General features: G+C 41.7%; 7 protein-coding genes across 10 annotated transcripts; 3 read left to right on the forward strand and 4 right to left on the reverse strand.

Moving 5' to 3' along the window:
- Positions 1–499: 499 nt before the first annotated feature.
- LOC144082372 (NF-kappa-B-repressing factor-like) lies at positions 500–3,668 on the reverse strand. Its single transcript, XM_077609500.1, has 3 exons — positions 3,362–3,668; positions 2,687–2,810; positions 500–2,362 (listed from the first exon to the last, which is right to left on the reverse strand). The coding sequence occupies exons 2-3, from the start codon at positions 2,775–2,777 to the stop codon at positions 738–740; spliced, it is 1,716 nt and encodes a 571-aa protein (XP_077465626.1). The 5' UTR covers positions 2,778–2,810; positions 3,362–3,668; the 3' UTR covers positions 500–737.
- Positions 3,669–4,080: 412 nt separating this feature from the next.
- On the reverse strand, positions 4,081–14,046 carry septin6 (septin 6). Of its 4 annotated transcripts, none has more exons than XM_077610455.1 (11): positions 13,928–14,043; positions 11,601–11,715; positions 10,175–10,370; positions 9,844–10,030; positions 9,479–9,640; positions 9,152–9,248; positions 8,728–8,896; positions 8,518–8,650; positions 8,220–8,410; positions 7,274–7,322; positions 4,081–5,109 (listed from the first exon to the last, which is right to left on the reverse strand). In XM_077610455.1, exons 1-10 carry the CDS (start codon positions 13,955–13,957, stop codon positions 7,319–7,321), a joined length of 1,284 nt encoding a protein of 427 aa, XP_077466581.1. In that variant the 5' UTR covers positions 13,958–14,043; the 3' UTR covers positions 4,081–5,109; positions 7,274–7,318. The 4 variants fall into 4 exon arrangements, with proteins under 4 accessions (XP_077466581.1, XP_077466579.1, XP_077466580.1 ...); XM_077610454.1 differs by lacking the exon at positions 4,081–5,109 and adding an exon at positions 5,513–6,743; XM_077610453.1 differs by lacking the exon at positions 7,274–7,322.
- A 683-nt stretch (positions 14,047–14,729) lies between these two features.
- On the forward strand, positions 14,730–16,464 carry pttg1 (PTTG1 regulator of sister chromatid separation, securin). The gene is made up of 6 exons (XM_077610458.1): positions 14,730–14,823; positions 14,959–15,024; positions 15,098–15,249; positions 15,574–15,649; positions 15,723–15,878; positions 16,315–16,464. Exons 2-6 carry the CDS (start codon positions 14,964–14,966, stop codon positions 16,401–16,403), a joined length of 534 nt encoding a protein of 177 aa, XP_077466584.1. The 5' UTR covers positions 14,730–14,823; positions 14,959–14,963; the 3' UTR covers positions 16,404–16,464.
- Positions 16,465–16,492: 28 nt separating this feature from the next.
- On the forward strand, positions 16,493–18,617 carry sowahd (sosondowah ankyrin repeat domain family d). The gene has a single exon (XM_077610457.1). It carries the CDS (start codon positions 16,879–16,881, stop codon positions 17,770–17,772), a length of 894 nt encoding a protein of 297 aa, XP_077466583.1. The 5' UTR covers positions 16,493–16,878; the 3' UTR covers positions 17,773–18,617.
- A 2-nt stretch (positions 18,618–18,619) lies between these two features.
- Positions 18,620–20,271, reverse strand: rpl39 (ribosomal protein L39). The gene is made up of 3 exons (XM_077610461.1): positions 20,124–20,271; positions 19,768–19,871; positions 18,620–18,820 (listed from the first exon to the last, which is right to left on the reverse strand). The coding sequence occupies exons 1-3, from the start codon at positions 20,124–20,126 to the stop codon at positions 18,772–18,774; spliced, it is 156 nt and encodes a 51-aa protein (XP_077466587.1). The 5' UTR covers positions 20,127–20,271; the 3' UTR covers positions 18,620–18,771.
- Positions 19,769–24,044, reverse strand: upf3b (UPF3B regulator of nonsense mediated mRNA decay). Its single transcript, XM_077610451.1, has 11 exons — positions 23,802–24,044; positions 23,572–23,678; positions 23,308–23,414; positions 23,135–23,233; positions 22,797–22,907; positions 22,554–22,597; positions 22,313–22,489; positions 22,096–22,247; positions 21,549–21,867; positions 21,038–21,143; positions 19,769–19,871 (listed from the first exon to the last, which is right to left on the reverse strand). The coding sequence occupies exons 1-11, from the start codon at positions 23,910–23,912 to the stop codon at positions 19,831–19,833; spliced, it is 1,374 nt and encodes a 457-aa protein (XP_077466577.1). The 5' UTR covers positions 23,913–24,044; the 3' UTR covers positions 19,769–19,830.
- Positions 24,045–24,235: 191 nt separating this feature from the next.
- ndufa1 (NADH:ubiquinone oxidoreductase subunit A1) lies at positions 24,236–24,874 on the forward strand. Its single transcript, XM_077610459.1, has 3 exons — positions 24,236–24,464; positions 24,560–24,649; positions 24,752–24,874. The coding sequence occupies exons 1-3, from the start codon at positions 24,363–24,365 to the stop codon at positions 24,770–24,772; spliced, it is 213 nt and encodes a 70-aa protein (XP_077466585.1). The 5' UTR covers positions 24,236–24,362; the 3' UTR covers positions 24,773–24,874.
- The last annotated feature ends 64 nt before the right edge of the window (positions 24,875–24,938 follow it).

The following is a 24,938-nucleotide window of genomic DNA, read 5'->3' on the forward strand; positions in this document are numbered from 1 at the left end:
AACTTTCTAGAAACAGCCTTTGTGACTTTACATGGCCATAACTTTTTTGCTGTTTTTTCTTTTAGACCAGAAGGAACTCCTTTTGAAGATGGTGAGTCATCTATATATAATCTTAATTATTCAATGTTGTCCATATGTTTCAACAAAGCTTCTTCGCAATGGCGCGATATCAGTCGTCGGACTGAAGTTGAATTGTCTTAACAGAATTTGCACAGGTAATCCATGTAACAAACTGTATATTCTCTTGTAAATAAATGGGTATGCATTACTGGTCTCCCCTTAAAAATTGTATTTTCACAACAACAAAAACAGATTAAATAGAAGGATAAGACATGGCATCCAATAGGTTGTTATTTAGGTCACAGCAAGTATTAATAATTGTGACGTCCATCTATGCAAATTTACAAAAAAAAATAGTCTCTCCGGTCTGGTCAAGTCTTTGCTTTTATTCACCCGCATGTTTGGACAAATACCGTGGAGAGTACTACCACCGTGTCAGGTATTGTTTTTTATTTATTTTTTTTAAAGAAGAGATGCATTGGTGGTAGCTATGTATGTTTTACACAGTGAAACAGACAGTCTCTATTTTGGGGTAATTTAGGCAATAGTGAGGATGATGGACGCAACCTTAAGCACAAGGAATATTTCGAGATGGATAAAACGAAGGAACTCACTGGAGTCTAAATCAGAAGTGGGGATTGGTTCCCAGGTCCAAAGTGGCCCCATGGACCTGCAAATCATTGCGAGGGCTGAGGTTTGATCAGTTTGTAGCGACCCACTTGTCCTTCCTGCAGCAGCTGCCCAATGAGCTGATCCGCGTCGACTTTGCGACTGACCACCAGGTGGCGCTTTGTGCCCTGCCCATAGGAATTGCTACGCAGGTGGTTCCTAGTACAAAAAAGGTGGATATTCTTGCGCTCCTCTTTGGTCAGGTCGGCGGAGAAGCACAGCTCGTCCTGCTGCTCCGAGGCGGCGTACTTAAGAATGATGTCCTCGATGTCGCGTTTGCTGAGCCGACCTTTGGTGGCGTCCAGACCGAAGCCCTTGCGGGAGAACCGCAGCTCCTTGACCCGAATGGGCTCAGTGATGCCGTCTCTGTGGCGGCCCAAACCCCCTCCCATCCAGCCCATCTTGCGCAGTAGCTGGTTGCCGATGTTGTCCTCCTTGATCTCATGCGTGGCATCCGCCAGTCTGGAGCCCAGGATCTGCTTGCGCGAGATAGCGTCGCCGGGGTCCTCCTTTGGCAGATTGGTCTTGACCACGGCTTGCGTCTGTCTGAGAGTGTCCAGGGCCTCCTGCGCCGCCATGTGCTTGATAAGCTTTTTGGGCCCCTCGATGCACCCCTTGCACTGCCCTCCCAAGTACACTTGGCACTTCCAGTTGTCTTGGGTCAGACGGGTGAACTTGTAGTCGACCGTCACCATGTTGAACTGACCCGTCTCGCGGAGGATGGACAGGGCGTTATTGGAATTCTCCACGATGATCAGCTTGCTGAGGTCCTTCTTTTTCACGCCGGGGAGGTCGGGTGGCTGGGCGTCCCTGGCGTCCGAGAGTGCTTGCCGCTGCCCTGCCTGGCTGGCGCGCAGCTTGGCCAGCATCTCGGTCGCCGCCTCGTGATTGGAGGTCTTCTTGCTGCCGGCGGCCTCCGCCACCATCTGGTCCTGCACGTTGTCCGTCACCGCCAAATGGGCTGCGTTATCCGGGTTCCAGAGAGCCGGCGCCAAGGAGGGCGTGGGGCAGTTGGCCTTGCACACCACCACGTCTTCCATCCTGCGGGTGACCACTCGCACCTCTACGGGCTTCGTCAAGAGCTTGACGGCGTTCTCCGAGGCGTGGTCCCTCGCCCCCTTTTTGCTGCACGAGTATCCCGTGGCCAGGTAGACCCCCTGGCAGCGGAGCTCGCAGGCGTATCCGTCCGTCGGCACTTTGCGGTCTTCAGGGAGATTGTCCTGGGGGATGTCCTTCAGGTTGACGTAGATGTAATGAGGGGTGGTCTTGCACGCCTGGATGCCGCGACTCAACATTAAACTGTAATTCGGGGCATCTGTGCCCGTGGCGTACTGGGGGTCCAAAAGCGTGGCCGACAACACCGACGAAAGGCTGGCGACGAGCTTCTGCTTCTTCAATAGCGCGTCCCGGTCCAAAGGGTGGGGCTGCGACGACACGCCGGCACCCTCATCCCCTAGGTCGTCCTGCTCGCTGCACCCCAAACCCTGGCGCCCGTTCTCCTCCTCGTCGGCGCCGGTTCCGCCCACGTATTCGCCGCTCCCGCCCACGTGTCCGGCGCTGACAAAGTGCACAGACTTAATTCGAGATCGTGGAGCAAACTCTGACTTGGGCATTTTCCTCATGGGCTCTTCTTCTAAAAAATAAAATAAATTAAAAGAACTTGTTCAGGACATCGTTTGGTTTCTGACACACAAGATTGCCAAATCCAAAGCGACCCATAGCCGCCAAACGTCAAAAATCATATCATCATTCACAAACATAGATGGAGCACGATTCACCTCTGTGTGAAAAACAGTCAAGCAGTTTTAAGTCAAACTCACCTGCTGTAGTTAAGATCAGTGTAATTTAAAATTAAAATCAGGCGATTTATGTATTAGCCGGTTAATGGCAAAAGTGACCTGTGATTGCTCAACGATCAAAACAATCATTTTCCCTGGTTGAACTTGATCAAACTTACCTCCATTCGAAGGAAAGTGTCTTTTTTTTCCTTTCGAAAAAACTTTGCGGTTAAAGGAACACATTTTGCCAGCGCCTCTGCCACCTGCCATCACCTGAAGCGTCCACTCAAAACCAGGCCTTACCTGTGGGGTGCATCAAAACATTTTGATGGGTCACAAGACATCAATTGCAAAGTTAGAATCATACTCACATGACCTATTTATTACAAGCATGCAAGTGTGAGAAAATAAGTGCCAGATTAAATTTCAGAACTTTACCAAGTGTCAAATAAACATGTTCAACTGTCAGTTACATAATAATATTGCATTTTGAATGTTGGAAAATTCAACATGCAATCGACAGACTGATATGTCATTGTGCTGTAAAGATAACCGTAAAATTAAGGTTATAACGCTTTTCAGGATATATTTGATTAGTGATATTTAGGCAGTGGCTCGTTAGCCGGTAACCAAATTTCAATAAGATTGGTTGAATGGTTTAGAAAATCCCCAATTCACTCAATGTTAAATAATAGGTTACCGGCTAAATAGCCCCTGGGACTATTTGACCGGTTACCGGCTAAAGAGCCACTGCCTGATATTTAACACGTGGTGAATGTGGGGGAACTGCACTGTCACATGATCACTTTGCACTCATAGTTTCATTTAATTAATGTTGTTCTTATAAATCTTACCTTTATCCACTGTCAACCCGTATCGACTCAGTGTTTTCAGTCGCTTGTATTGATAATAATGTTAGCTTTAGCCTGTTTTGGCTAACTGACATTCGCGAGAGCAGTTACTCGGCAGAGTGGGCAGTAAAAATACAATATACAGACTCATTGGCGATGTAAATCGTCTTTAAAGATGATCGTGAAGTTTTAGCTGAGATTCGGTTGGGGTTAATGCCTTAAAAAATAGCATTAGGCCATCAACGTGCACATTGAGCGTCCATTTTCTTTTCGCGTCCACCAGCGCTGTGGGGGACCCACAATGCTTTGCGGCATTTTAAACAGGAACTAAATGAACACGATACCTTAAGCCATAACTTTTTATCACTTACAATTTATGGTTCCATCGTTTAAGTGATTAAACGATTGCAGTAACAAAAAATAAAACGATTCAAATTACCCTGATTATTTATTGTAACCCAATATGGCGTCTTGCTGTTATGCTAGTTAATGCTTGAAAATGGAAAGTGTAGTACATATATGGATTAGAACAAAAATAAATAAATGAAAATTCCCGTAATTTTCCTTTTCATATTTTTTTATTGAAAACGTAGATGAATGGGATTGAATCTAGACAAGATATTGAACGCATGGTCGTTAATTGCGAGGATTTCTGACAGTACAGACGGATACTAGAAAAAAAGTTTTTTTTCCTGACACCAAAAATGTTACTTCGCACAAAGTCATACACAAGTCTTCAATGCACTTTAATACACAAAATATAGCCTTATAAATTATATAAATGCATGATTTTTTTTCATATTCCTATCTGGTTTGACTTCAGTTCCTTTGTATAGAAATATTTGGCAACATAAGGGAGCAGAAAGCATAGGATTTAACAAATTCAGTCACTCGTGATTTTCAACAGTAGGATGAAATAGCAAAAGAGTTATTTAAGGAATTGCAAACAGGTCAAGAAATGTTCCAAATGCATGCGAAATATAGAATATAGCAGTAGGCAGGTGAATATTAAAGCACAATGAGTCAAGAAAGGCCATGGAACGTGACCTCCATGGTATTCAAGTTGCATGTAAACATGGACACCGTTAAAAGAAGTGCTCATAATAGTTCTCTATTGCTTTGGCATCATAACTGTTAAATTTTGTGATTTTTTTTCTCACTACACAGTGTACACCTGTCCTTTTAAAGGCATGTTTTAGTTAACAGGTCCCAATCCTCCCATGATTTGCAAAGGTGTTTTTAAATTTATTAAGACAAGTGGATTAAAACAACTCAGCCTGCATTAAAAATCAGAGTTGAGAAATATTTTGCATATCCCTCCCATATTAATTATGTGCATTTTTTTTGCTAGTTAAAAGTTCGGAATTTGTTCAATTCCAGTTTGTCCAAGTGGTCTCCAGGTCGGTCTACGGAAGAGGATTAGACCCTTAAAAGAAGAAAAAAAATGGCCAGAATTCAAAGTCAGTCAATTCTGAGAATAATGTCCGAATTCTGATTTTAAAATTTAGAATCTTAGCCAACTTTTTTCTCCTTCAGTGGCCCTAATCCTGTCCGCATCAGTCATAGATACCATGCGAGAACACGTAAGCCTACATTTGACAATAGGAGATGATAAGATGGGAGGAACGAAAAATATAAAAAAGGTGGATACAGCGGAGAGGGAAACAGAAGAGGTAAAAAAAAAAAAGGTTCTTAATCGTTGCTGAAGCCGGCATCACCCTCTTCAGACGGTCAAGACACATTAAAAGAAGCTATAGAGAGAAAGACAAAGAAAGATGTATGCATTAGACAGCTGGAAATGCATTTAAACATAAAAGGAGAAAACTTGGTTAGAGTGCATCATACTTTAAAGTGGCAGAAATGGCAACATTGTGGATTTTCACATGTGAAGCATGCACATCACCTCACGGAAAAAATGGCAAAGTTAGAGTGCAAGTGGAAGTAAAGGTGGGAATTAAACGACGAGGGTAAAACAGTACAAGGTATAAAAGACCCAGAAGAAGGTGTCCCGCAAAACTGGTGGCATTTGAAGACAGTTCTTTAGGATTTTGGACCTACTCAGTGCAGAGCCAGGGAGTACTGCAAAGGAAATATACACACACAAACTAGTAAAGTGAGGAACATAAAAGTATTCACAAGGTTTTGGGCCTAATGTATTCGTGAGAACTGCCTTTATTTCCTATTATAACAATTAACTATAAAATACAGTACAAAGATTAGCAATGACTTGCGCCATAAAAACCACAGATGGCAAAAATATTAACAATTGCACTGAGAAAATACATAGAAAAATCACGTGTATTGGGAGGGGAAAGTGCAAATGTGACTGCTATTACAAAAATATGCATCTAACACAGATGAGTAAGCGGCATTAAGCAAAATGTTGCGGATTGAAATGGCGTGTGGAATAAAATATGAAATCATGATTTTGTGTATATGTTAAGATGATTACTATAGTATTTAAAGGCATGTTTTGCCACCGCTGTTGAGAAAAATGCTAAGAAAGCAATAAGTCTAAATGGGCTTTTGTACTACAATAATTGCAAAAAAAGCCTTGGTGTGTTATCAAAATTTGCAAGATTATAGAGTAACACTAATAGGAAAAAATAATAGTGGTCATATTGACGACCAAAACATATTTTTGGAAAAAAAACAACTGTAGTTAAGCAGCAAAAAAGCTGAAATTCTACAAGATGAGAAATATGTAAATCTGAGATTTTTGAAAAAATAAGCAGTTGCCCTGAAAATGAACTACATACTAACTACCTTAAAATTCTGACTGTTCTTGCGCAAAAAACAACTTTATGGTGGTAATACCACAACTACTTTTCCTAAATGTAGTCAATTCTTTAGAAGTACGCCATTTTCTGTTGTCCTGTAATATCGCCATTTTATTCTCAAAAGATGAACGTACTTTTACAATTGACATTTTTCTCCATTTTTATCTTAATCATCAAAATTTGACGTAAACCAATTAGAGGCTTTGAGTAATATTTGCAGCAATTGGATACAATGACATATCCTCAGTCACTAATTATTAAACTGTATTTAAGTTCTTCAAGGTCTGTTTAGCTTCAGCTTTGGTACATTAAACTAAGTTGTGTATGTTAATAAGGAAAGAGAAAAGCACACTTCACACAGCATGCAAAAGAGTTTCCACGTAGGAAAATAAACAAGAGTGGAATGCATTTTGTGTACCCCCCCAAAAGAAATTATAATCACAGAGTGGTCGTTTTAAACGGAGTCCAGCCGAGCAACACCCAGGATTGTGGTCATTTCGGGGTGGGGTGGGGTCGGAGGGGAAATTGGGGGTGGGTTCACGGTAAAGGATGATCATTCACAGCAGCGTGGCCACGAGGCAGCACTTTTCTACAGGAATCCTTCTCTGGAAATAAGAGAGAAGCGCCGTTACTGCTTTGTTGCATACACCCATTCACATCTGTGACATCATCACTAATGGCCATGTGGACTTCGATGGAGAGTTGAGACGCAAGATTGACATTTTGGAGTCATTTTGTGTGCTCTAATGGAGTTGTTCAATGTTTTTCTGTAGCGGTCGTCCCCTTGCAAACCTCCAGTTTGAGAGTAATTTTTCAAAACAAAGTTTACCCTAACTTCTGGAACCAAACGGCCCGTGGATTGGTACAATGTCCAAGAGCGTTTATCTACAGTAGACAACAGCTTCTCAAAGCTTGAGTGGCTTTAACGCTCTCTCTCACTTACACAAAAGCATCTTTGTGTAAAAGGATGGCAAAGGATTGTCCATCTGAGGCGGACAGATGGAGCGATGAGATGATAGGACAGACTGCGTTGATTTAGTAGCTGGCAAGTAGCTGGCGATAAACAGTTGACATGAACGGCTGTTGTGGCGAGTTAGTGTTGGAAACCATTGTGGGATGGTGGCTGAGGTCTTACCAGAACACGGTGCTCTCAAGCAGCGTACATCAAGTGTAGGAGGAGTTAACTGAAAAATATTAGGGATGCAACATGGGTGATCCATGCACTCACACTTTGCCATTCACACAGACAAGTAGCATTCGGTAAGTGTGGCCTGTAGGAAGTGAGGTAACACAAAACAGACCGCATTTTGAGGAAAAACTTGTAAGGTGGAACACACTGTGTCGTGAGTTTGAAGCCATATATATATATATATATATATATATTTTTTTTTATAATTTCAAGGACTTTCAATTAATACTCCAAAGTTAGACATTGGGCGTTCGACGTTCCAAGTTAATAACGTTAGAATTGTTAGGAGGGGAAAACTGATATTAAGGAGATAAACATCGGCGTTGAAGCAGATCAATATTCCTGCTGATTCTTAGAAAGAGAAGAAAAAGTGAGTTTAAAAACAGGAAAAATCAGTCTTCCTAGAGCAAGTATTTTCTTCTTTTGCTAAATCGCACAAAAGCCACACCGACATGATTAGAATGACATTATTGCGGTGGCTTTTTGTCATGGTCGCAATTTCATTGGACCTTGAAGTTTGTGATGTGAAGATATGAGCAACATTTTTTCGAACAAAGCATTCAAATAGAGCAACTTTCAGCGGATATATTTATCCTCTTAATAGGGATGCTTCAGACGGCATTTGGCTCTGTGAAAAAAAAATCTACAGCGTGGATAAAAATAGAACAAACCCCAGTCTTCTTGTTCGTGAGCAGAAAAAAAGAAGGCACACTGTGGACTTGGTGACATAAGAGCTCAAATGAAACGCTATGAAATGAATATATGATATGGACAAATGAAATGAGACATGACTATTATTAAATGAATGCGGTTTCGGCCCTTGAACTCTCCAGACAATTCTCTGACCTCAACCCTACTGAACACATTTGAGACCTCGTCGGCAAACACTTACTTTTTCTTCTCTTTGTCCCGTTTGAGTGTGGTGGAGCCCCCCGCCTGCTGGGCTTGATTCTGCAAGAGCTCAGTGGCGGTCTTTTTCTGTTTGAACGTGTTGAGCTCGTCGTCCAGGGACTTCTTCTTGTCCTCCAGCTTCTTCTTTTCGTCCTGGTGCAGTTTCTTCAAGCGATCAAACTTTTCGTGCAGCTGCTCGGAGTCGTGGCGGAGCGGGGGCGTCGGATCAAAGACAAAAAAAAGCGCCAGGTGAGAGCCCTGGACATTGCGGAATCAGCGGGTGAGGGCGGGCGTCTCACCTCTTTTTCCGCTTCCTTTAGCTCCGCCTCCTTTTCTTTGACTCTCTGGACAAACATCTGGCGCATTTCTTCTTCCTTCTTCTGCAGCTCGCCCATGAACTCATTCCTCTTTGCTTCGTAAGTCTCCTGCAGACTAGCGCGGCATAACGGAGAAGGACGTTGACCACCAAGGTTTTGATTCCAGATGACCCAAGTGGAAAGCAGACTGACCTAAAGGGCTTGCTGTCCGGGTCCGTGTCCTTGAAACCCATCTCCTCCAACTTGCAGCGGCGGTAGAGCTCGTAATGACGCGTGTGCGTCTGCTCCCGGAGGTCCTCCATGTTGACCCGGATCAGCATTTCTCGCAGTTTGACAAAGTCGCAGTGATTCTCGTTCTCCACTGTGAAGAAAAAAAGGGATTCAGCAGACCATTAAGAACTGTACCGATTAAATTGAAAGGAAGCCACACAAACACTTGGTCCAATATCCCAAAAAGCCTCAAGCTAGAAGCATTCAGCCATCATACTTGTACCTTTTTTTACACAATAGCATAAAAAATAGGTGTAATAAATACGCTGTCACATTAGGAGAATGTTTTTTTTCTTAAAAAAAAAAGAAAAAGGGGCAAGACGGATGGACAGTGAAGCTATCTTACCCTGTACTGTGCCCCAGGGGTACTGGCGAGCCTTGACCATCTTGTTCCCGATCTTCACCTCCTCTGTGCTGCCCACCACAGCGAAGGGCAAATGGCTCTGCGAAGTAGCGTAAAAAAAAAAACAAGCGTCGGTCGACTGCCTCCTTCTTTTTTGCGAGAGTAGTGAGGAGCCAGAATGTAGTGGACAATACAAACAAGTTACGATAGATAGAAGATACGAACTTAGGACAAGACAAGTGCTTTGAGGCTACGTGTGTACAGTTGGTTTTAGAAAAAAAATACAATGTATTCCAAGTATTTTGTGGAAAAACAGTCTGCACGCCTTACGTTCATGCTGGAGTTGATTTCGGCGACGGACTCGTCATCAGTGGGGAATTGGTAAATCTGCACGCCATTGCTGACCAGCTCGCTGGTGATTTTGATCTTGAACTTGGCCAGCTCGCTCTTGGAGATGGCGTCGGATTTGGCCACGATTGGGATGATGTTGACCTAATCGTTGGGAGAAAACACTAGGTCCCGTAAAAAGACCTCACTGGAGGAGTGCACTTAAATCCAAGTCGTCTTTAATGTTTACTTTATTCCTTTTTCAAGGGAGTCCAAACATCCCCTGCTAAAAGACTACCCCAACATGGCTGTTAAGAGTTCTCTGCAAGCCCATCCATCGCGTCCACGTGACAAACATGACCGCTCACCTTGCTGTCGAGCTTCTTCATGGTCACCAGGTCCAGAGATTTCAGCGAGTGTCCCGTGGGGGCAATAAAGTAGAGGCATGCGTGGATGCGGCTATCATGGTAGCTATGGAGAGTACGCTTGATCTTCAGTTCCTCTTGAAGGTACGCTTCGAACTGGGCGTCGATGAACTCCACGATGGATTTGTAGCTAGCGAGAAAACACGAGAACATGTTTTTTTTAATTGATGGAACCTCCACATAGTTGCCATTTCATTGTATTTCATATTAGCATTTCACTCCATTTGTAGTACATTGCCACCATCTTAAGTCATGAAATCCGCTAGGAACGCACCTGTCTTCTTTGTTAATCTGGTCTCCAAAGCCCACCGTGTTGACGACGGTGAGCTTGAGGCGCACGTTGCTCTCCTGCAATTCATAGGTGTTGGATTTAAGCGTGACCCCGGGCTGGTTGTGTTGGGTGGGCTCGCCCTCGAACTTGGTGTTGAACAGCGTGTCCATTAGTGTGGACTTCCCCAGTCCCGTCTCGCCTGGACAACACAATCAAAGTTCAACCATCAATAAGGCTTGACGTGCAGCCTCTTTTACAGGCTTTACATACAAAATAAAGGCCATAACAGAATCTAATTAAGCCCTAATTCACCATTTATTAAACATTAAAGTACATAAAATAAAGTAGCGGGTTTAATTTAGTGGTAACCAATGGTGAGTTGGTGGTTGACATATTGCCCAAAACACTCAGTGTCTATTTCAGTGGGTGTTTCTATTGAAAGAAATAATCAGTGTAAATCACTTGAGATGATTTGCCTTTAAAAATGTAAACACAAAGCAAAACACAGAAAAAGCAAGAGCAATAGCTTGTTTGCCGATGTACTCTGATGTTCATATTTCTCGGGGGCAGTCAGATGACTCAATTCGCTAGCGCTGTCTATTTTTAATTCTTCACGGCCTGACCTGCCATCTTTGTTGGCCCACTTTTTTGTAAGCCATCTTGCCATTTTCCTCAAAACGAGTCTTTCATTTGTTAAGTTATTAAGAGTCATTGTTAGAAATCATCTGTAAAGCAAAGCCACAACTGAAGGATTATTATTATTTTTTTTTTTACAGAATCAATTCAAGTCTATCCACATATATATGAAAATATCACGCCAAAAATATGTATTTTTGAGCAAGAAAAAAATGAATGAAGGATTTTGGTTTATTTTTTTGCCATGCAATAACATTACTGAAATACTAGGATCTGGGTGGCTAGCTTGTTCCCAGAACATGCAATTAAAGCTTCACTAAAGCATCTAAATGCCCATTCACGTAAAAATGTCATTGAGCCGTGAGATCTTTTCCAAAGAAAAAAAAAACAGCTGCGACAGGCTTCAGGGCAATGACCCAAATACAGATAAGTGCTATGCAAAAATTGGTCAATAGATGGACCAAGGTAAAAATACTAGAAAATATACGGAAAACAAACAGAATCTTTTGTTCTCCAATGCTCGTAAAAACAGATCTGAAGTGGAAGTGCCTACGATGAGTTCAGGAACTGACACAAAAAAAGCCACTGTCGTTTGAGTCTCTGATCACAAAGTCACCCATTGTTGAATAAAAGCGGCGGAACGTTTAACAGAGCTCGACCTCATAACAAATTTGCCATGCAAGTCCAAATATTTGTCCAACGGCGCTATGACACTCACATCCACAATCACGCTAACAAATACAGATCAATTTGGCTGATTTGTCGATCTGCTGTCACTTCGGAACGTACTTACCGACACAGAGGATGTTGAAACAAAATCCATGATTGACAGATTTGTTGACAAGCTGGTCGGGCATGCTGTCGAAGCCAACATGGCCTGCGAGAGGCACGGCGCGAGCGCCTTCTCCCTAAAAACGACAAAGATGGTTGAGCCAACCGAGCATCTTTTTAAAAACATTTTATTAATAATTGTACATAGTATTTGTTACATATGCCTTTTTCTGACTTCCTGTTTCCTGGAGTCTCTACCTGCTACCCACGCCAGGAAACCACATCTTAAGTGTGTGTTATTGGTTATTCCGCAAATTTTTGCCACGGGTGTCAAAGTGGCGGACCGGGGGCCAAATCTGGCCCACCATGTTATTTTGTGCGGCCCGAGAAAGTAAATCATGAGTTCCGACTTTCTGTTTTAGGATCAAATTTGAATGGAGATTATAGATGTATTTTATATTTCCTGATTTTCCCCTTTTTAAATCAATATTGCAATTTTTAATCCATTTTCTTTGTTTTGGTGTTTTTAGTTCAAAAAGCATTTTGTAAAATCTAAAAATAAATACATAAAAATAGTTGTTTTCCATCTTTAATATTGAACATAATAAAAAATATATATTTTGTTTCCTTTAGAAATGAAAAACAAATGATTAAAGGACGTTTTCCCTTACTAAAAAAACCCTAAAAAAACAGTATATTTAGATCCATTTCTTTTAATCCAATTTGTTAAATATCTAAATATTATATCTAAAATGGTTCAGCCCACATGAAATCGAGTCGACGTGATTGCGGCCCAGGAACCACCCGAGTTTGACACCCTTGTTTTAAATTTAAATAAAATACTATACCGTCCATCTGTGGCCACAATATCGGCACAATCTTGTCTCATTTTCACAGAAATGTATCACAACTCAGCTCGTGCAGTCACTATTGTATATTTGTAGTATGGAGCCAGTATGATTGCCCAACGCTGCTCAAAAATGATAAAATAATGAACACGACAGGAAGAGTTGGCGCTCTGGATGAAGTGTAAAAATCACAGTCGAAGCGTGCGTGGGTGGGTGTGTGCGTGCGTGGGGAACGGTCGCTGTGGTTGAATTCCTTTTCCTACAGCCTAGGACGTCAACATTAGCAAAGAATTTAGATTATAAGTCAACGCCAGTGGTGGTTGGTCAGCTTTGCGGTCACAGCACTAAGAGAAAAAATATTTTAAGGGAATGGACAATCGGTAAAAAATATATATTTTTAAAATAATTCTACATCTCAGACTGTGTGAAAATGGTAGCTGTTTTTTGGACAAATCCTCACAAAAGTGTTTTAATTGGAAGGACAATCAATTTTGTATTTGGAAAAAACTGAAATCCTAAAGACTGACTTCCATATATTTGTACTGGAGATTTGATACAGGAATAGGGTAGTAAAATTAACATGTTAGCTTCATTAACTGACTCGTTATCAGTCATTAATGTCAATAGACGTCTTATCCATTTAAAACATGATCATTCAATGAAAATGGGTTTGATATCCACTCCTGTCTCTGAATAAGCGAATAGTAAATGATAAATAGCGAGTTTAAAACTCTGGCAGTACAATGTACGTGGGGCCCGATGAGTGAGTTTGGAATTGGCTCTATATTATTGCATATGCTGCCGGTTGGAAGTGCAACATTCCTAAAACACTTCCTGCCAAGTTCCACACACCAGTCAGCCACAGAATGGGATGTTAAAATGAGAAGAACGTGCTATTCTGGGAGCATTGTTTGCTTTTTTTTCTTTTAAGACAGGCACTAAAATGTGTGCAATAACATTAAACATTTTTGCTATTTGAGGGGTGCAATAGCATCAATCGGATGCACTTTCGTTTGCACGACAACGCCCGATTTTAAAGTTGAATTGACTTAGATGAGATAACATAACGGAAATGAGCAATGGTACAGATCTGAAATGGGGGCGTTGAAAATGAATGGCTTCAATATAACAGTGTGGGTTTTTTTGAAAAATATAGTCATGATTAGCGTTTCATTGGCTAAATTACTAAACATTTCATGGGTCACTTGTACATTTTGTCCAAGAAAATGATCACACCAATAGGCAGAGTATTAGATCATTGTGAATAAGAAAATCAAAACAGTGATACAACGAAGCCTCGAGCACGATTTGTATTGTCAATTGCATTTTAGCAGCATCCCAACACGACATTTTGCCAATAAAATGATGATGAAGGGAGGGCTGATAAATGTAGCGCACCCACTTGGAATGAAATGCCAACATTTGTACTTGTGCATGTTTTTTCTAAGACCTGGAAGAAACGATATGAACATTTGGGGTTAATTAAAATGGGGCTACTCACCGCTTGCCTCGCTATCTCCGTGGACGCCATTAGGAATAGCCGTTAGCCGTGCAAACGAGGGAAGCTGAAGATCTGAGGTTACGCAGTAAACTCGCCCTCTTTTTTGGGATGTACCACTGCTAAAAGAAATTTTATAAATGTTATTTCAAATATACTACATATTATACTACTCTGAAATGTATGTTTTTTTTATTAAAATGACCCTTATATTATTCCAAAATGTTTTTTTTAATCCAGTAAACGGAATTTATGTGCCCGAATATTCTCAAAGTTACTCCCCTACGATGTGATTTAATGGATTCGTCCACACCGATTTGCAGTGAATCTCGGTGAATGAACATCACGAGCGAGGAGATCTTTTTTTTACAGTCGATTTAGGCTTTATGGAGAAAAAAATATTCCTACAATTTGCCTGGTGCTAAAACACAACATAAATATGTATGAGTGTGTATTTTTAAGCTTAATTTGTACAACAGTTTGTATTTTAATGTATATTTTTCTACAAATGGGAAACATGCATTGTTATTCTAAATGTAATATTAATTTAACATGCTTATGTGTAGTTATTTTTAAAATCATGACTATAATTATGTATCATTAATGAAGCCAAAATGTAAACATAACAGTGGGGGAATTAAGTATTTTAAGTTCTTTGCAAAAGAGTCCGCCAAAGAACTCCACTGCTTAAAGATGGCCGCCGAAATGTGCTCAAAATAAAACGGAAGTGTAGTGTCTGGATGACGCCCACTCCCATCCGGGTTAGGTAACGTCGACCAATGGCGTGAGAGTAGGCTCATTTAAAAACAAGCTGCAGTCACTTTTTAGTCATTCCTAACAAAACATCCTACAGTTGTTTGCAGAACAAACCATACTCTTAAACGACTGGAGAATCGTTGGTATTACTCCCTTTTTTTACATATTCTATCATGTGTTATTGCCCGAACTTTTGAGTGGGTTGAGAAAGTATGTTAAACGCTCGCTAACTAATAGACTTTGACTGTGAATGCTTAAATTGTATCTTTCATGTCCAGAAGCAATGGCTCGCCTCGTTACAGACCGTGAAAATCAAGGTCTGGCATCTCTTGCCTTCAAAACAGGTGGGGAAACATGATCTTATATTGTATTTTAGTGCGACTTAATTGCCCTAATTCTAATAATAAATCTTTCCAGATGTGCCTATGAAGACTCCAATGAGGGGCAAAAACATGGCAACTCCTCTACGTACTGGTCGGAAGGCTTTCGGGATAGTCAACACGCAACCATCCCCGCTTTTAAATAAGCAAGAAAAGAAAACGAAGGAGATTAAGATTGGCAAAGCACTTGTAAGTTGTTTGTGTGTTTGGTGTCTTTTAGGTTTGGAGCATCATCAAAGAGGCAAATAACTAACGAATAACATTATTCGGTTATATGAAAGACAGTTGTCCAAAGCATGTAAATTGTAAAGTTCTCAGAGCCCTGATAATGCAGAAAATGTTTAAATGCAAAAAAATGACAGCTTTTGGGGCAGCCATTTTGTGATATGTATTGATTACATAATGGGGAAGATTGGGTAATTGGGGATACTCCAATTTGATTGGCTGAAATATATGAAATGTTCTTACTGTGAAAATTTAAACCTAAGGTTGTTTTTTTTCTCCACTTCACAGGAAGCCAATGTAAAATGTGAAACACAGGAGGAGGATTGTCCGGAAATTGAGAAGTTAATCCCTTACGATCCATTGGGTAGGTGCATTTTAAAATATTGTACAATTTAGAGTTGTTTGGATTTGAATCTGTTTTTGCCTTCTCATTCCAGAGTTTGAGAAATATGGCGTCCCTGAAGAATTATTTTGTCTCAGTCGTCTTCCGCTGGCTGGTCTAGTTTGCCCAAATCCTCCATTAGAGGAAGACCCACATATTTATATCCCTCCTCTCCCAACCCCATCGCCGCCACGTCGCTCGAGTAACGAAGGTGATTTAGTGGTCATACTAAATATTGATTATGAATTCATGTTTTAACACTTAAAGGGCACTAATTTAACTCATGGGATGCTACTGAGAGCGCTAGATGTCCGATACATTTTGACTGGAAGGGACGGATCTATCGCAGTCAAAATGGATTAGACGTCTTATGCTGTCATTGGCACTGAAAAATAAGCATTCACTGCTTAGATGAATTGGACGTCTGTCACTTTCAATATCATAAAAGTGTTACTTAGGGCCATAACTTGTGTTCCTTGGTACCATTTTAATTGGATTTTTAAAAAAATAATAGCCATTTGTTATAATAAGATAAGTTTCCAAAACAATTGGTTTTACTATAGCAAGCTCCAAAGGGATTTACTAAATATGAAATTGCACAATCGATAGCTATTGTTGTCCAATGGCATTTGTTTTGTTTCTTTCAGAATGCTTTGAGTTTGGCGCATTCCTCGAAATGATTGATGAGCTGACGGAGTTTCCTCCAGAGCCCGAAAGTGACGAATTTGTTTTTTAAATGTTCTTATTTGAATTGTGTGTTTCTGTAAATTGGTTCAATAAACATCTTGGCAGTGAAAAAAAAACATGCTCGTTTACTTCCTGCTTTTGCAACATGTCAGTTGTCACGTGACACGCTCTCCCGCTTTGAGATTATCATGAACTTTGATACAGTCAGTATACGGGAAGTGAAAGAAAAGTCATCGTATTAGCTCAAGTTGCGTATTTTGTCTAAATTATGTTTAAAATTAAGACAGCCAGCGGTCTATACGCTTCGAAACGTGAGTGGAAACTAAAATGAATGCGGAACAGGTGAGTCACGTCAAAGAGACTATTCATTTCAATCCTTTTGAGCTAAAAAAAAAAGTGGGAAATCCAAATGACAAAAATGGAAGCTTAAAACTATGACGAGAATATATAGCGACGCTTTTCAAAGCTAGCACTTTAACGTTGAATATCAATGTAAAAATAAATCGGAACGCAAACGCACCACCATGGATGAAAACTGCTCGTTCGGTCAAAACGTCACCACCGAACCCCCCAGCGCCCGACAGTCCATCAAACAAGGCCCCGTTGTGGAGCGACTTTCCCGGTATGGGGCACCGCCTATCCCCGGGGCTGCGCTACGGAGGTCGCGGCTGCCGCAGAGGCGTCAAGAAAACGCCCCAGACGGAGACCCTGCCCAAGACGCACCTGCCCAGCGGAAGAAATCCGCTCGAGAGTCGTTCCGAGGCGAGTCGCGGTGGGCTCTCTTCCCCATGGAGCACGCGTGGATGCTGTCGGCCGCGGAGGGCACCAGCGACACCCTGCTGGAGGAGTTCGTGTCCGCGGAGCCGGAGCTGCTCACCAGGCGGGACTTCGTCAGCGGCTACTCGGTGCTTCACTGGCTCGCCAAGAGCGGCCGTGACGAGACGCTCCTCCGGCTGCTCCACCTGGCCGAGAGAGCCGGTGGGCGTCCGGTGAGCGTGGACGTGCGAGGCAGCGGCGGCCTCACCCCGCTGCACGTCGCCAGCATGCACGGGCACGACGCGGTCGTCAAGCTCCTGGTGGGCGCCTTCGGGGCCGACGTGGACGCCATGGACTACGGCGGCAGGAGGCCTTGGCAGTACCTGAGGACGGACGCCCCCCTGGAGATGAAGGAGCTGCTCGGAACGTGGGACGACGAGCACGTCCGCGTGGGGGGAGTCCGACCCAACTCCAACAAGAACTGGAACAACAGCAGCGGTGCCGGCGGCGGCCAAGGGACGGCGACGCCGGTGAACGAGGACCGGGAAACGACGGTGACTTTAGCGGACGAAGTGGACTCTTTTAACCGGGGCTGGAGACGCGGCAGCTGGAGGCTCGGCTCCCTGCGAAGGTTCTTCTCGTTTCGTTCCAATAGACGCTGACATTTTTGACTTCTTTCCAAATGTTTGGAGCTTGGTAGTCATGTTTTGAAATGGTAACGACACTCTTACCCGGAACAGCGTTGCTTATTTTTCCGTCTTTAAAGCCCAAGTCAAATTTGGCAGGACAGTGTAAATATTGGATACAAAAACTGTAGTATCTGTGGTGTTCACAGAACTTCCAAATGTTTGCTCTAATATTCCTTGTTAAACACAGAACATTTTGTCGGGCAAGTGACTAGTCTCCTGCATAAAATCTAACTCTAAAGGAAATGGCGTCCATCAAATCACCAGTATTGTCCACACCTGGACGCCAAAATTTTTTTAACCCTTAAAGGGCACTCATTTAAATCATTGGCTGCTATTGACTTTTTATTTTAAACTGTTAATTGGGGAAGTTGCCAGTGTATGTTTAAATCCATCTAAATGAATTCAGCTGTTATCATTGCATTCATTTATACTTGAATGAAAAATAGAATGTTAATACTTCCAAAAAATAACTAATATTTAAGCTTTTTTATGTCAGTCACTAGCCCTGTAAAAAGGCAAAGGTCTTTGGTGTCAACTTTAAAAATGAATAAATATTCTGCCATTGAAAACAAGACATCAATTTTTTTTGAACTGGGTGATCTCTGTGCTAGAGATATCCATTCCATTTAGGCTGAGAGGCGACTGAACATTCTAAATGAATTGGACGTGCAGCACCATCAATGGCAGCCGAGGAGTTAAACAAGTGCCCTTTAAGCCCACCCAGTGCAATTGATAGCAACCAATTAGAGCCCAGTAAAATAATCTTTGTTTAGTGCCACTCTGTACCGAATAAATGAAATGTAATCAAAATTGGAAAATATTGGTTTGATGACAATTTATTTTCATACTTGAATCTAGAACCAGATTGTGTACAAAAGAGCTGCAGCTCCTCCCAACACAAGCCCCCATTTCCTGGGAGCTGGTGGTTTTTTGATGGAATGGAGGAGGAGGAATTCCATGGGAACGTCATCTCTACAGGCCCAGCTTTGTCCTCCTCCAGTGTCTCCTCTTAGAGTTGTACCTACGGAACAGAGGCGACGGACGACAAGTGATTAATCAGAACTCAATCCCCAAACATTCATTAAACAAAAAGAAATTTCTGTAAAAGGAACCCTGCAACAATTCCAGCGCAGTCACCAAATCCAGAAAAATTGAAATTGTGCCAAAACGTCTGATCTATTTTTCCACCTCAGAAACTCAGTGCATTTTTTAATGGGCACAAGCCACTCCTTGTCTCAGAGGAGAAATCAAGCCTGCTGTGACAGCGCGAAATCCCCCCACGCACATTTCTGGCCGACTGCAACAGCAAGACTAAGCCTTCGGAATGTCAGAACGATTGCAAGGTCAAATCCTTAAGAGTTTGTTTGGTTATTTATAAGGAGTGTAAATGTAACTCCACTTTCATGGTTGTTACCATGACAACAGTGTTTCACCGAAGGAGAGTCCTCTTCCCCCGCTTGCGATGAGGAAGAGGAGGATGAGCTCCTAGGTGGACAAGTAATCTCAGCAGGGTTAATGACAGCACTTCACAGTGATCAAGTGCTGCAATTGCAGACCTGCTTTAGGGAATCATGTAGTATAGCAAAAGTATCGAGAGCCATTAATAATTAATCATCACCTTCCATCATCAATTTTAATAATGCCCATAAAACACTATCACCAAATGAAAGTTTACCAGAAATGATATTGACATCTATAACAGTCAACGGCAGCAAATAATTTAACAGCTAAATGACAAACCAATGGTAATATGGTTTTTAAATGAAAATATTGGGGTAGTTTGGTTGAAATTGGGCTGGGGGTGGGGCTTCTGGATGAGATCTTTTTAATGGAAAAATGTGATCAGGATATTTCTACTGCTATCAATAACAATTTATCCTTTAGGTTATCACGTTCGATTTATAATTAGTTGTCATGGTGATTAAACGCATGTTGCCGTTTACGGCTACCACAAACGAAAGCGCTCACCTGATCTTGTTGCCTGTCTTCATCCTGATCCACTGAGGAATCGGCCTGTTTTGCTTTTGCTTCTTAGCCAGAAAGCGCTTGATCCTGAAGGTCTTGTGGGACGACTAAAAAGTGACAAACACAAATAATTCACGACACGCCACGTTCCAAAATTCAAGCGTTACATGCGCTACATTATAGATGCTACATGCTAGTTAGCTTTGGGTTGAACAGGACCTAATAAATGTCCACATCTTCAATTTTTAAACACAATAATCATATGTGGAGAATCGTACATATTTTATGTGGGCGTTCTAATGGTTCAACAGACTGCAAAGAGCATATTGAGAAGGATGTTGTATGATATTTCAAGTTACCATTTCGATATCAGTCCCTTCCCAACTACGACGAGGATAGAAGAGGAAGAGCAAAGTGACGTCGGCTACTTTAGGACAATATTTTCCGGGCAGATTTAGTGCCTTTCTATCCACAGCGACACCCTCAGGAAATCTCTTGCTAGTACAGGTTTGGTTTTGCTCTCGAGTTCAAACAAGACATCGACCTCACTATTTATTTAATCATGTATATGTATTTATCTTTTTTTCATCCATTTGGTCCTCGTGCAATACTGGGTTTGCGCCTCATTTCATAAAATAATAAATAATACACAACTGATTAATGTAGGAATGTTTTTTGCTTGATTAGAAGAAATTGCATTAATGCTCGGCATGGAGATGTCACTAGATGTAAGAGAACTGACCAGCTTGAGTACAAAAGTAGCAAATCAGTGAGGTTTTCAAACCCCAAAAAATACATTCATATGCAAATGTGTACATTACAAATTAGGTATGAAGGCAATATAAAGTAGTAAAATAGTAGTAACATAAAGTAAATGAACAAGCATAAGACTCAAATGCCAAATACAATGAGTCTGTGTATCAGTTTAATCCAAATCCCTGAATGCCAGTTACAAGCTTGCCAAAGCGGTTTGGATGGAAGATTTGTGTGAGCAAAAAAATGCAAGTAGAACCTTTTTCCAGCAATACAGACAATAAGTAAGGTCACTTGGCGGTTTTTGGTGCCCTGTAGCGAGCTAAACCTTTAGCTTTTCTACAGAGTGAAACTAAAAAGGGTCACGTGAGGCACTATCATATTCCATTGTGAATCACAAATAGGCTTCCAAAAAAGAGAGGCGGTCCTTAAGGCGACACGCAGCGCCGAGTCTGGCTGGACTTGCTCTGGCATATTAAAATTAAAAGACGGATGGAACAAAAATCGGATCAGTTGTCACCTTTGTCAGTCAGTTTTTTCATTTCGGGGTCCGGTTTCCTGTCCGCGTCGGCTGGACGATTGCGGCTTCTTGCTCCAGGCTGGTACAGCTGGATAGCAGGACGATCCTAGTTTTAAAAAAATTAAAATAAAAATAAACATTATCTTGTGTATACAAGTCAAATGTATACTATTGTTTGTATCAATGACGGAATAATATACTATTAAGAGTACAAGAATAAGTGTAGAAATGGATAAATATAAAAACTATGATTTTTTAGGTACACAATTTTCAAAGAAATGACTACAGATACAAAAGTAACATCAAAATATTTTAAAATTGAATTAATGACTCATGGAATAAAGTGTGTACTTAATCAAGAAAACGCTATGCAAATACCCAGAAAAAGTACTTCATAAGAAAATGTATGATTAAAACTACAAAATATGCAATTGACTAAAATAGTTTAAAAAAATATCAGCAATGTGTATAAGGGGGAAAAAAAAGTTAGATAGAAAGATGGACGCATTACTCTATTCCGTAGTCGTTCTCTTTTGGCGCTGTCGTCCTTCTTGCCGTCTTTAACCGTCTTCTCCGTCTTGTCAGATTCAGGCAGGTTGTCGGTCCGTTTCCTATCCGTCGGCCGCTCCCTCTCCTTTTTGGTCGACGTCTCCTCGTCCTCCGGCCACTTCCTAGCATAGTTTTCGGCATCATGCTTCTCCCTCCTCCTGCGTCGCTCCTGGCGCCGCAGGCGATCTTTCTCCCTCAGCAGACGCTCTTTCTCCAGGTCACGTTCCCGGTCGCGATCGGCCTCGTGCTCCCGGAACTCCCTGCGGACCTCCTCGTCCCCTCTGGATGGGGAAAATAAACGCAAAAGTTGGAAATGAGCAGGAAAGAGGAAAAATTATGCGGTCAGTGTAAAAACGTGAACCCGAGTACCGTATTGTCCGCACTATAAAGCGCAACTAAAAAACTCAATTTTGGTTATTCATTGTATTAGGACTGATTTTTGCGCATTAATAATTAGATACGGTTACGATTTCCATTCCCACAAAGTAAAGTGCATGGATATGGTCTACCTCTTTACGCGCTCTTCCTTGTTGTCGTTGTTTTGTCGTCTCTTGTGCTCTGAGCTTCTGGTGTCCTCTCTGCTGGGCCTCTCTGCTTTTTTCAACTTCTCCTTCATTTTGTCTGAGTCACCATCGTCTGCTCTGTGTGGCTTCTTCAGCAGCTACACGATGAACAGATAAATGTCACTCTGCAGGGATTTTACACATGTATTATTTTAGTTTTTACTTTGATTTTTGGCTCGTCCTTGACTTGGTCCCTCTCGCTCTCCGACTTCTTCATCTTCTCGCCTCCTTTGCGTTTGCGGCGTTCCTCCTCGCGCCACTTTCGACGCTCCTCGTCACGGAGGCGCTTTCGCTCCAGCTCCCGTCGCCGCCTCTCCTCTTTCTTCTCCTCTCTGATTCGCTGAAGAGATAACACGAGTTGCGCTCTCATCCTTCACTTCAGCTCCCCGCTGTCCCTAACTTACCTGTTTATTCTTTAGGAAGTCCAACAGAGGTGTATTTCTTTTAGCTTTAAGAAAAGGTAAAGGTAGGATTTGGTAGAAATACCACACAAAAACATGACTATTTTGGTTTGAAAAATGTTTTTTTTCTTTGCTCCACCAAAAAGGTGAAAAATGACATTACTTTCTTCAACAGGAAAATAATCGTCCTGATGGAATAGATGAACTTTTGATCAATAAACTAGCCCTACTTGAGCTTTGACTAACCTATCAGCTCCTTCGACCTGGCTTCAATCTCCTCCAGCAAAGTCTCTGGAGTGGACGTCAATTTCTCACTGTCTCCAGTGTAATAATCCAAGAACTTCTTGTAATCAGGATCTAAACAAAAAAACATACATTAGGGCGATATGTCAAAAACGGTGATATATCGTGATACTTTCTTTGGAAAAAGAAAAGAAACGAAAACTCAACACCCTGACTGCCATTGTTGGCCGTAGACGCCCAATCCGTTTGTTCATTCGCTGCCATCCCTCCCACTTCTAACGGATCAGACGTCTACGAGTCATAAGATCCTTGAAAAATGCATTCGTTTCTGAAATACAAACCGTCACTTATGGTTCCACACTTGGCGTCCTTTTTCTTGCTTCTTTTCTTGGACGTCTTCTGAAACGGTGCAAACTCCACAATAGCAGTGTACTCCTGTCCTGTTTGCCAACCAAGAATTTCACAAGGTCTAACATCACCATTGACATTTCAACATGAAGACATCTTTCAATACCTCTGTTGTCAATGAATACATATCCATCGAAGCGATCTCTGAACAAGACGATATCCTCTGGGTTCTTGAAGTTAATGTACGCCCTCGCAAAGAGGTGAGGATACAGGCTGGAAGGAAAAAAAATGCCCTTTAAGGAGGTTCATGAAAATGATGTGTGGACAGACACTCAAAAGACACAGCTACTGCATTTGTATCAAAAGTGAAATAAACAATCGTCCGTTATATGTCATACCTGAAATGACTTTTATGGTGTTTATAGCTCACCTGGTGTCATTGGAGAAGAACTCCAAGTAGTCCACTTCTGGAAGAGGCTGCAGTTGCTCCTCCAGCTCCTCTTTAGTGAGACTTGGTGGCAGCCTTCTGATCACAATCTAAAAACAATATAAATGTTATTTTGAGAAAACAAGACGATTGTCGCCAATGCCGTTTCCCAACTACTTTTGCAGCGCTTGCGAGTTAACCGAGCATAGCTTAGCTTAGCTCCGTAGTTTTACCTTTGTCATGCTCTCCTTCCTTTCTTTCGACTTCTCCATCCTCTCGGGATCTTCGCACATTATATCCACTCTTCTCTCCCTGGGTCGGGTGTTTTCTTTATCTTCCTTCATAGTTTTAAAAAGCTACTTGTCGCTGTTGTGCCGTTTCTCAGACTTGTTTACTTTTTTAAACACGAATTAGACAGTGAATATAGCACGCATGCGCAGCTACCAACGCCCATCATAACGCAGACAAGACATTTGATTAAAATCCTAATTGTGGTATTCAGAATAAATGATTGAAATTCGGAATGTCGTATGCAATTATCTTTTATAATATATTTGTTGAATGTTTATTTTTAAATATGTTGTTAAATATGTATGCAACTCTATGCTGCGTGGCTCTGACACAAAATGGTCGCCAATTGATGATAGGCTCACAGCACGCATCTCTCATCTACCTCTTTACATGTGATATCTATGGTGACCAACACAAGGGAAGCCATCTTGTTAGCCTTCGTGCTAAAATAAAGCGGATAACTCGGTAGACATTTAAACTTATTTTTCTCTTGGCTATCAAACATGTGGTATGAAATTCTACCCGGCCTCAGCATCATGGCGGTGTGTCTAATGATTCCTGGAATTGCCACCGCACATATTCATAAATTCACCAATGGTGGCAAGGTGAGGTGCTACGTGCTAATTTAGCTCTGCTAATAAGAAAGGTTACTGTCGTTTTTTTTCTTACCTGCTTTTGTGGCTATTTTCACGTGCACCAGGAAAAAAGAATCGCCCGGTATCCTTGGCAGTGGCACTTGATGGAGAGGGACAAGCGGGTGTCCGGAACGGGACGCTACTATGAATCCAAGGTGAAAGCTCCATTCTGTTAGCCGCAAACATCATCTTGTTTCTTGACAGATTCATCGCCATTAGAACGTTTTGGTTGCTCATTTCTTCCTTCTCTTCCGCAGGGACTGGAAAATATCAATTGATCAGAAGAAGAACAAAGTAGTTTGTTGTACATTAAAAAGTTCTATCTGTGATTAATTTGTGTGTTATCAATAAACATGTTGATCTTCAGCACTTTGAAAGAACGCAACCTTTGAGTCAATGAAAACGCTTTACATTAAAACAATCTTCTCATGCATTACTAAAGTT

This window comes from Stigmatopora argus, chromosome 9 (genome assembly GCF_051989625.1).
Source record: "Stigmatopora argus isolate UIUO_Sarg chromosome 9, RoL_Sarg_1.0, whole genome shotgun sequence".
NCBI lineage: Eukaryota > Metazoa > Chordata > Actinopteri > Syngnathiformes > Syngnathidae > Stigmatopora > Stigmatopora argus.

What these genes read in the sequence shown, in the direction of transcription:
- LOC144082372 (XM_077609500.1), bottom strand. Translation starts at nt 2,777, where the DNA reads ATGGCAGGTGGCAGAGGCGCTGGCAAAATGTGTTCCTTTAACCGCAAA. An exon ending in ACACTTTCCTTCGAATGGAG is followed by an intron (nt 2,363 to 2,686) that starts GTAAGTTTGATC and finishes TTTATTTTTTAG; the next exon opens with AAGAAGAGCCCATGAGGAAA.
- septin6 (XM_077610452.1), bottom strand. Translation starts at nt 13,957, where the DNA reads ATGGCGTCCACGGAGATAGCGAGGCAAGCG. An exon ending in TGAAGAAGCTCGACAGCAAG is followed by an intron (nt 9,641 to 9,843) that starts GTGAGCGGTCAT and finishes CCCAACGATTAG; the next exon opens with GTCAACATCATCCCAATCGT. An exon ending in TAAAGGAAGCGGAAAAAGAG is followed by an intron (nt 8,411 to 8,517) that starts GTGAGACGCCCG and finishes GACTCCGAGCAG; the next exon opens with CTGCACGAAAAGTTTGATCG.
- pttg1 (XM_077610458.1), top strand. Translation starts at nt 14,964, where the DNA reads ATGGCTCGCCTCGTTACAGACCGTGAAAATCAAGGTCTGGCATCTCTT. An exon ending in AATCCCTTACGATCCATTGG is followed by an intron (nt 15,650 to 15,722) that starts GTAGGTGCATTT and finishes TTCTCATTCCAG; the next exon opens with AGTTTGAGAAATATGGCGTC. An exon ending in ACGTCGCTCGAGTAACGAAG is followed by an intron (nt 15,879 to 16,314) that starts GTGATTTAGTGG and finishes TGTTTCTTTCAG; the next exon opens with AATGCTTTGAGTTTGGCGCA.
- sowahd (XM_077610457.1), top strand. Translation starts at nt 16,879, where the DNA reads ATGGATGAAAACTGCTCGTTCGGTCAAAACGTCACCACCGAACCCCCC.
- rpl39 (XM_077610461.1), bottom strand. An exon ending in AAGACAGGCAACAAGATCAG is followed by an intron (nt 18,821 to 19,767) that starts GTGAGCGCTTTC and finishes TCTGTTCCGTAG; the next exon opens with GTACAACTCTAAGAGGAGAC.
- upf3b (XM_077610451.1), bottom strand. Translation starts at nt 23,912, where the DNA reads ATGAAGGAAGATAAAGAAAACACCCGACCCAGGGAGAGAAGAGTGGAT. An exon ending in TTCTTCTCCAATGACACCAG is followed by an intron (nt 23,415 to 23,571) that starts GTGAGCTATAAA and finishes TTTTCCTTCCAG; the next exon opens with CCTGTATCCTCACCTCTTTG. An exon ending in TGTATTCATTGACAACAGAG is followed by an intron (nt 23,234 to 23,307) that starts GTATTGAAAGAT and finishes GTTGGCAAACAG; the next exon opens with GACAGGAGTACACTGCTATT.
- ndufa1 (XM_077610459.1), top strand. Translation starts at nt 24,363, where the DNA reads ATGTGGTATGAAATTCTACCCGGCCTCAGCATCATGGCGGTGTGTCTA. An exon ending in AATTCACCAATGGTGGCAAG is followed by an intron (nt 24,465 to 24,559) that starts GTGAGGTGCTAC and finishes CACGTGCACCAG; the next exon opens with GAAAAAAGAATCGCCCGGTA. An exon ending in GACGCTACTATGAATCCAAG is followed by an intron (nt 24,650 to 24,751) that starts GTGAAAGCTCCA and finishes TCTCTTCCGCAG; the next exon opens with GGACTGGAAAATATCAATTG.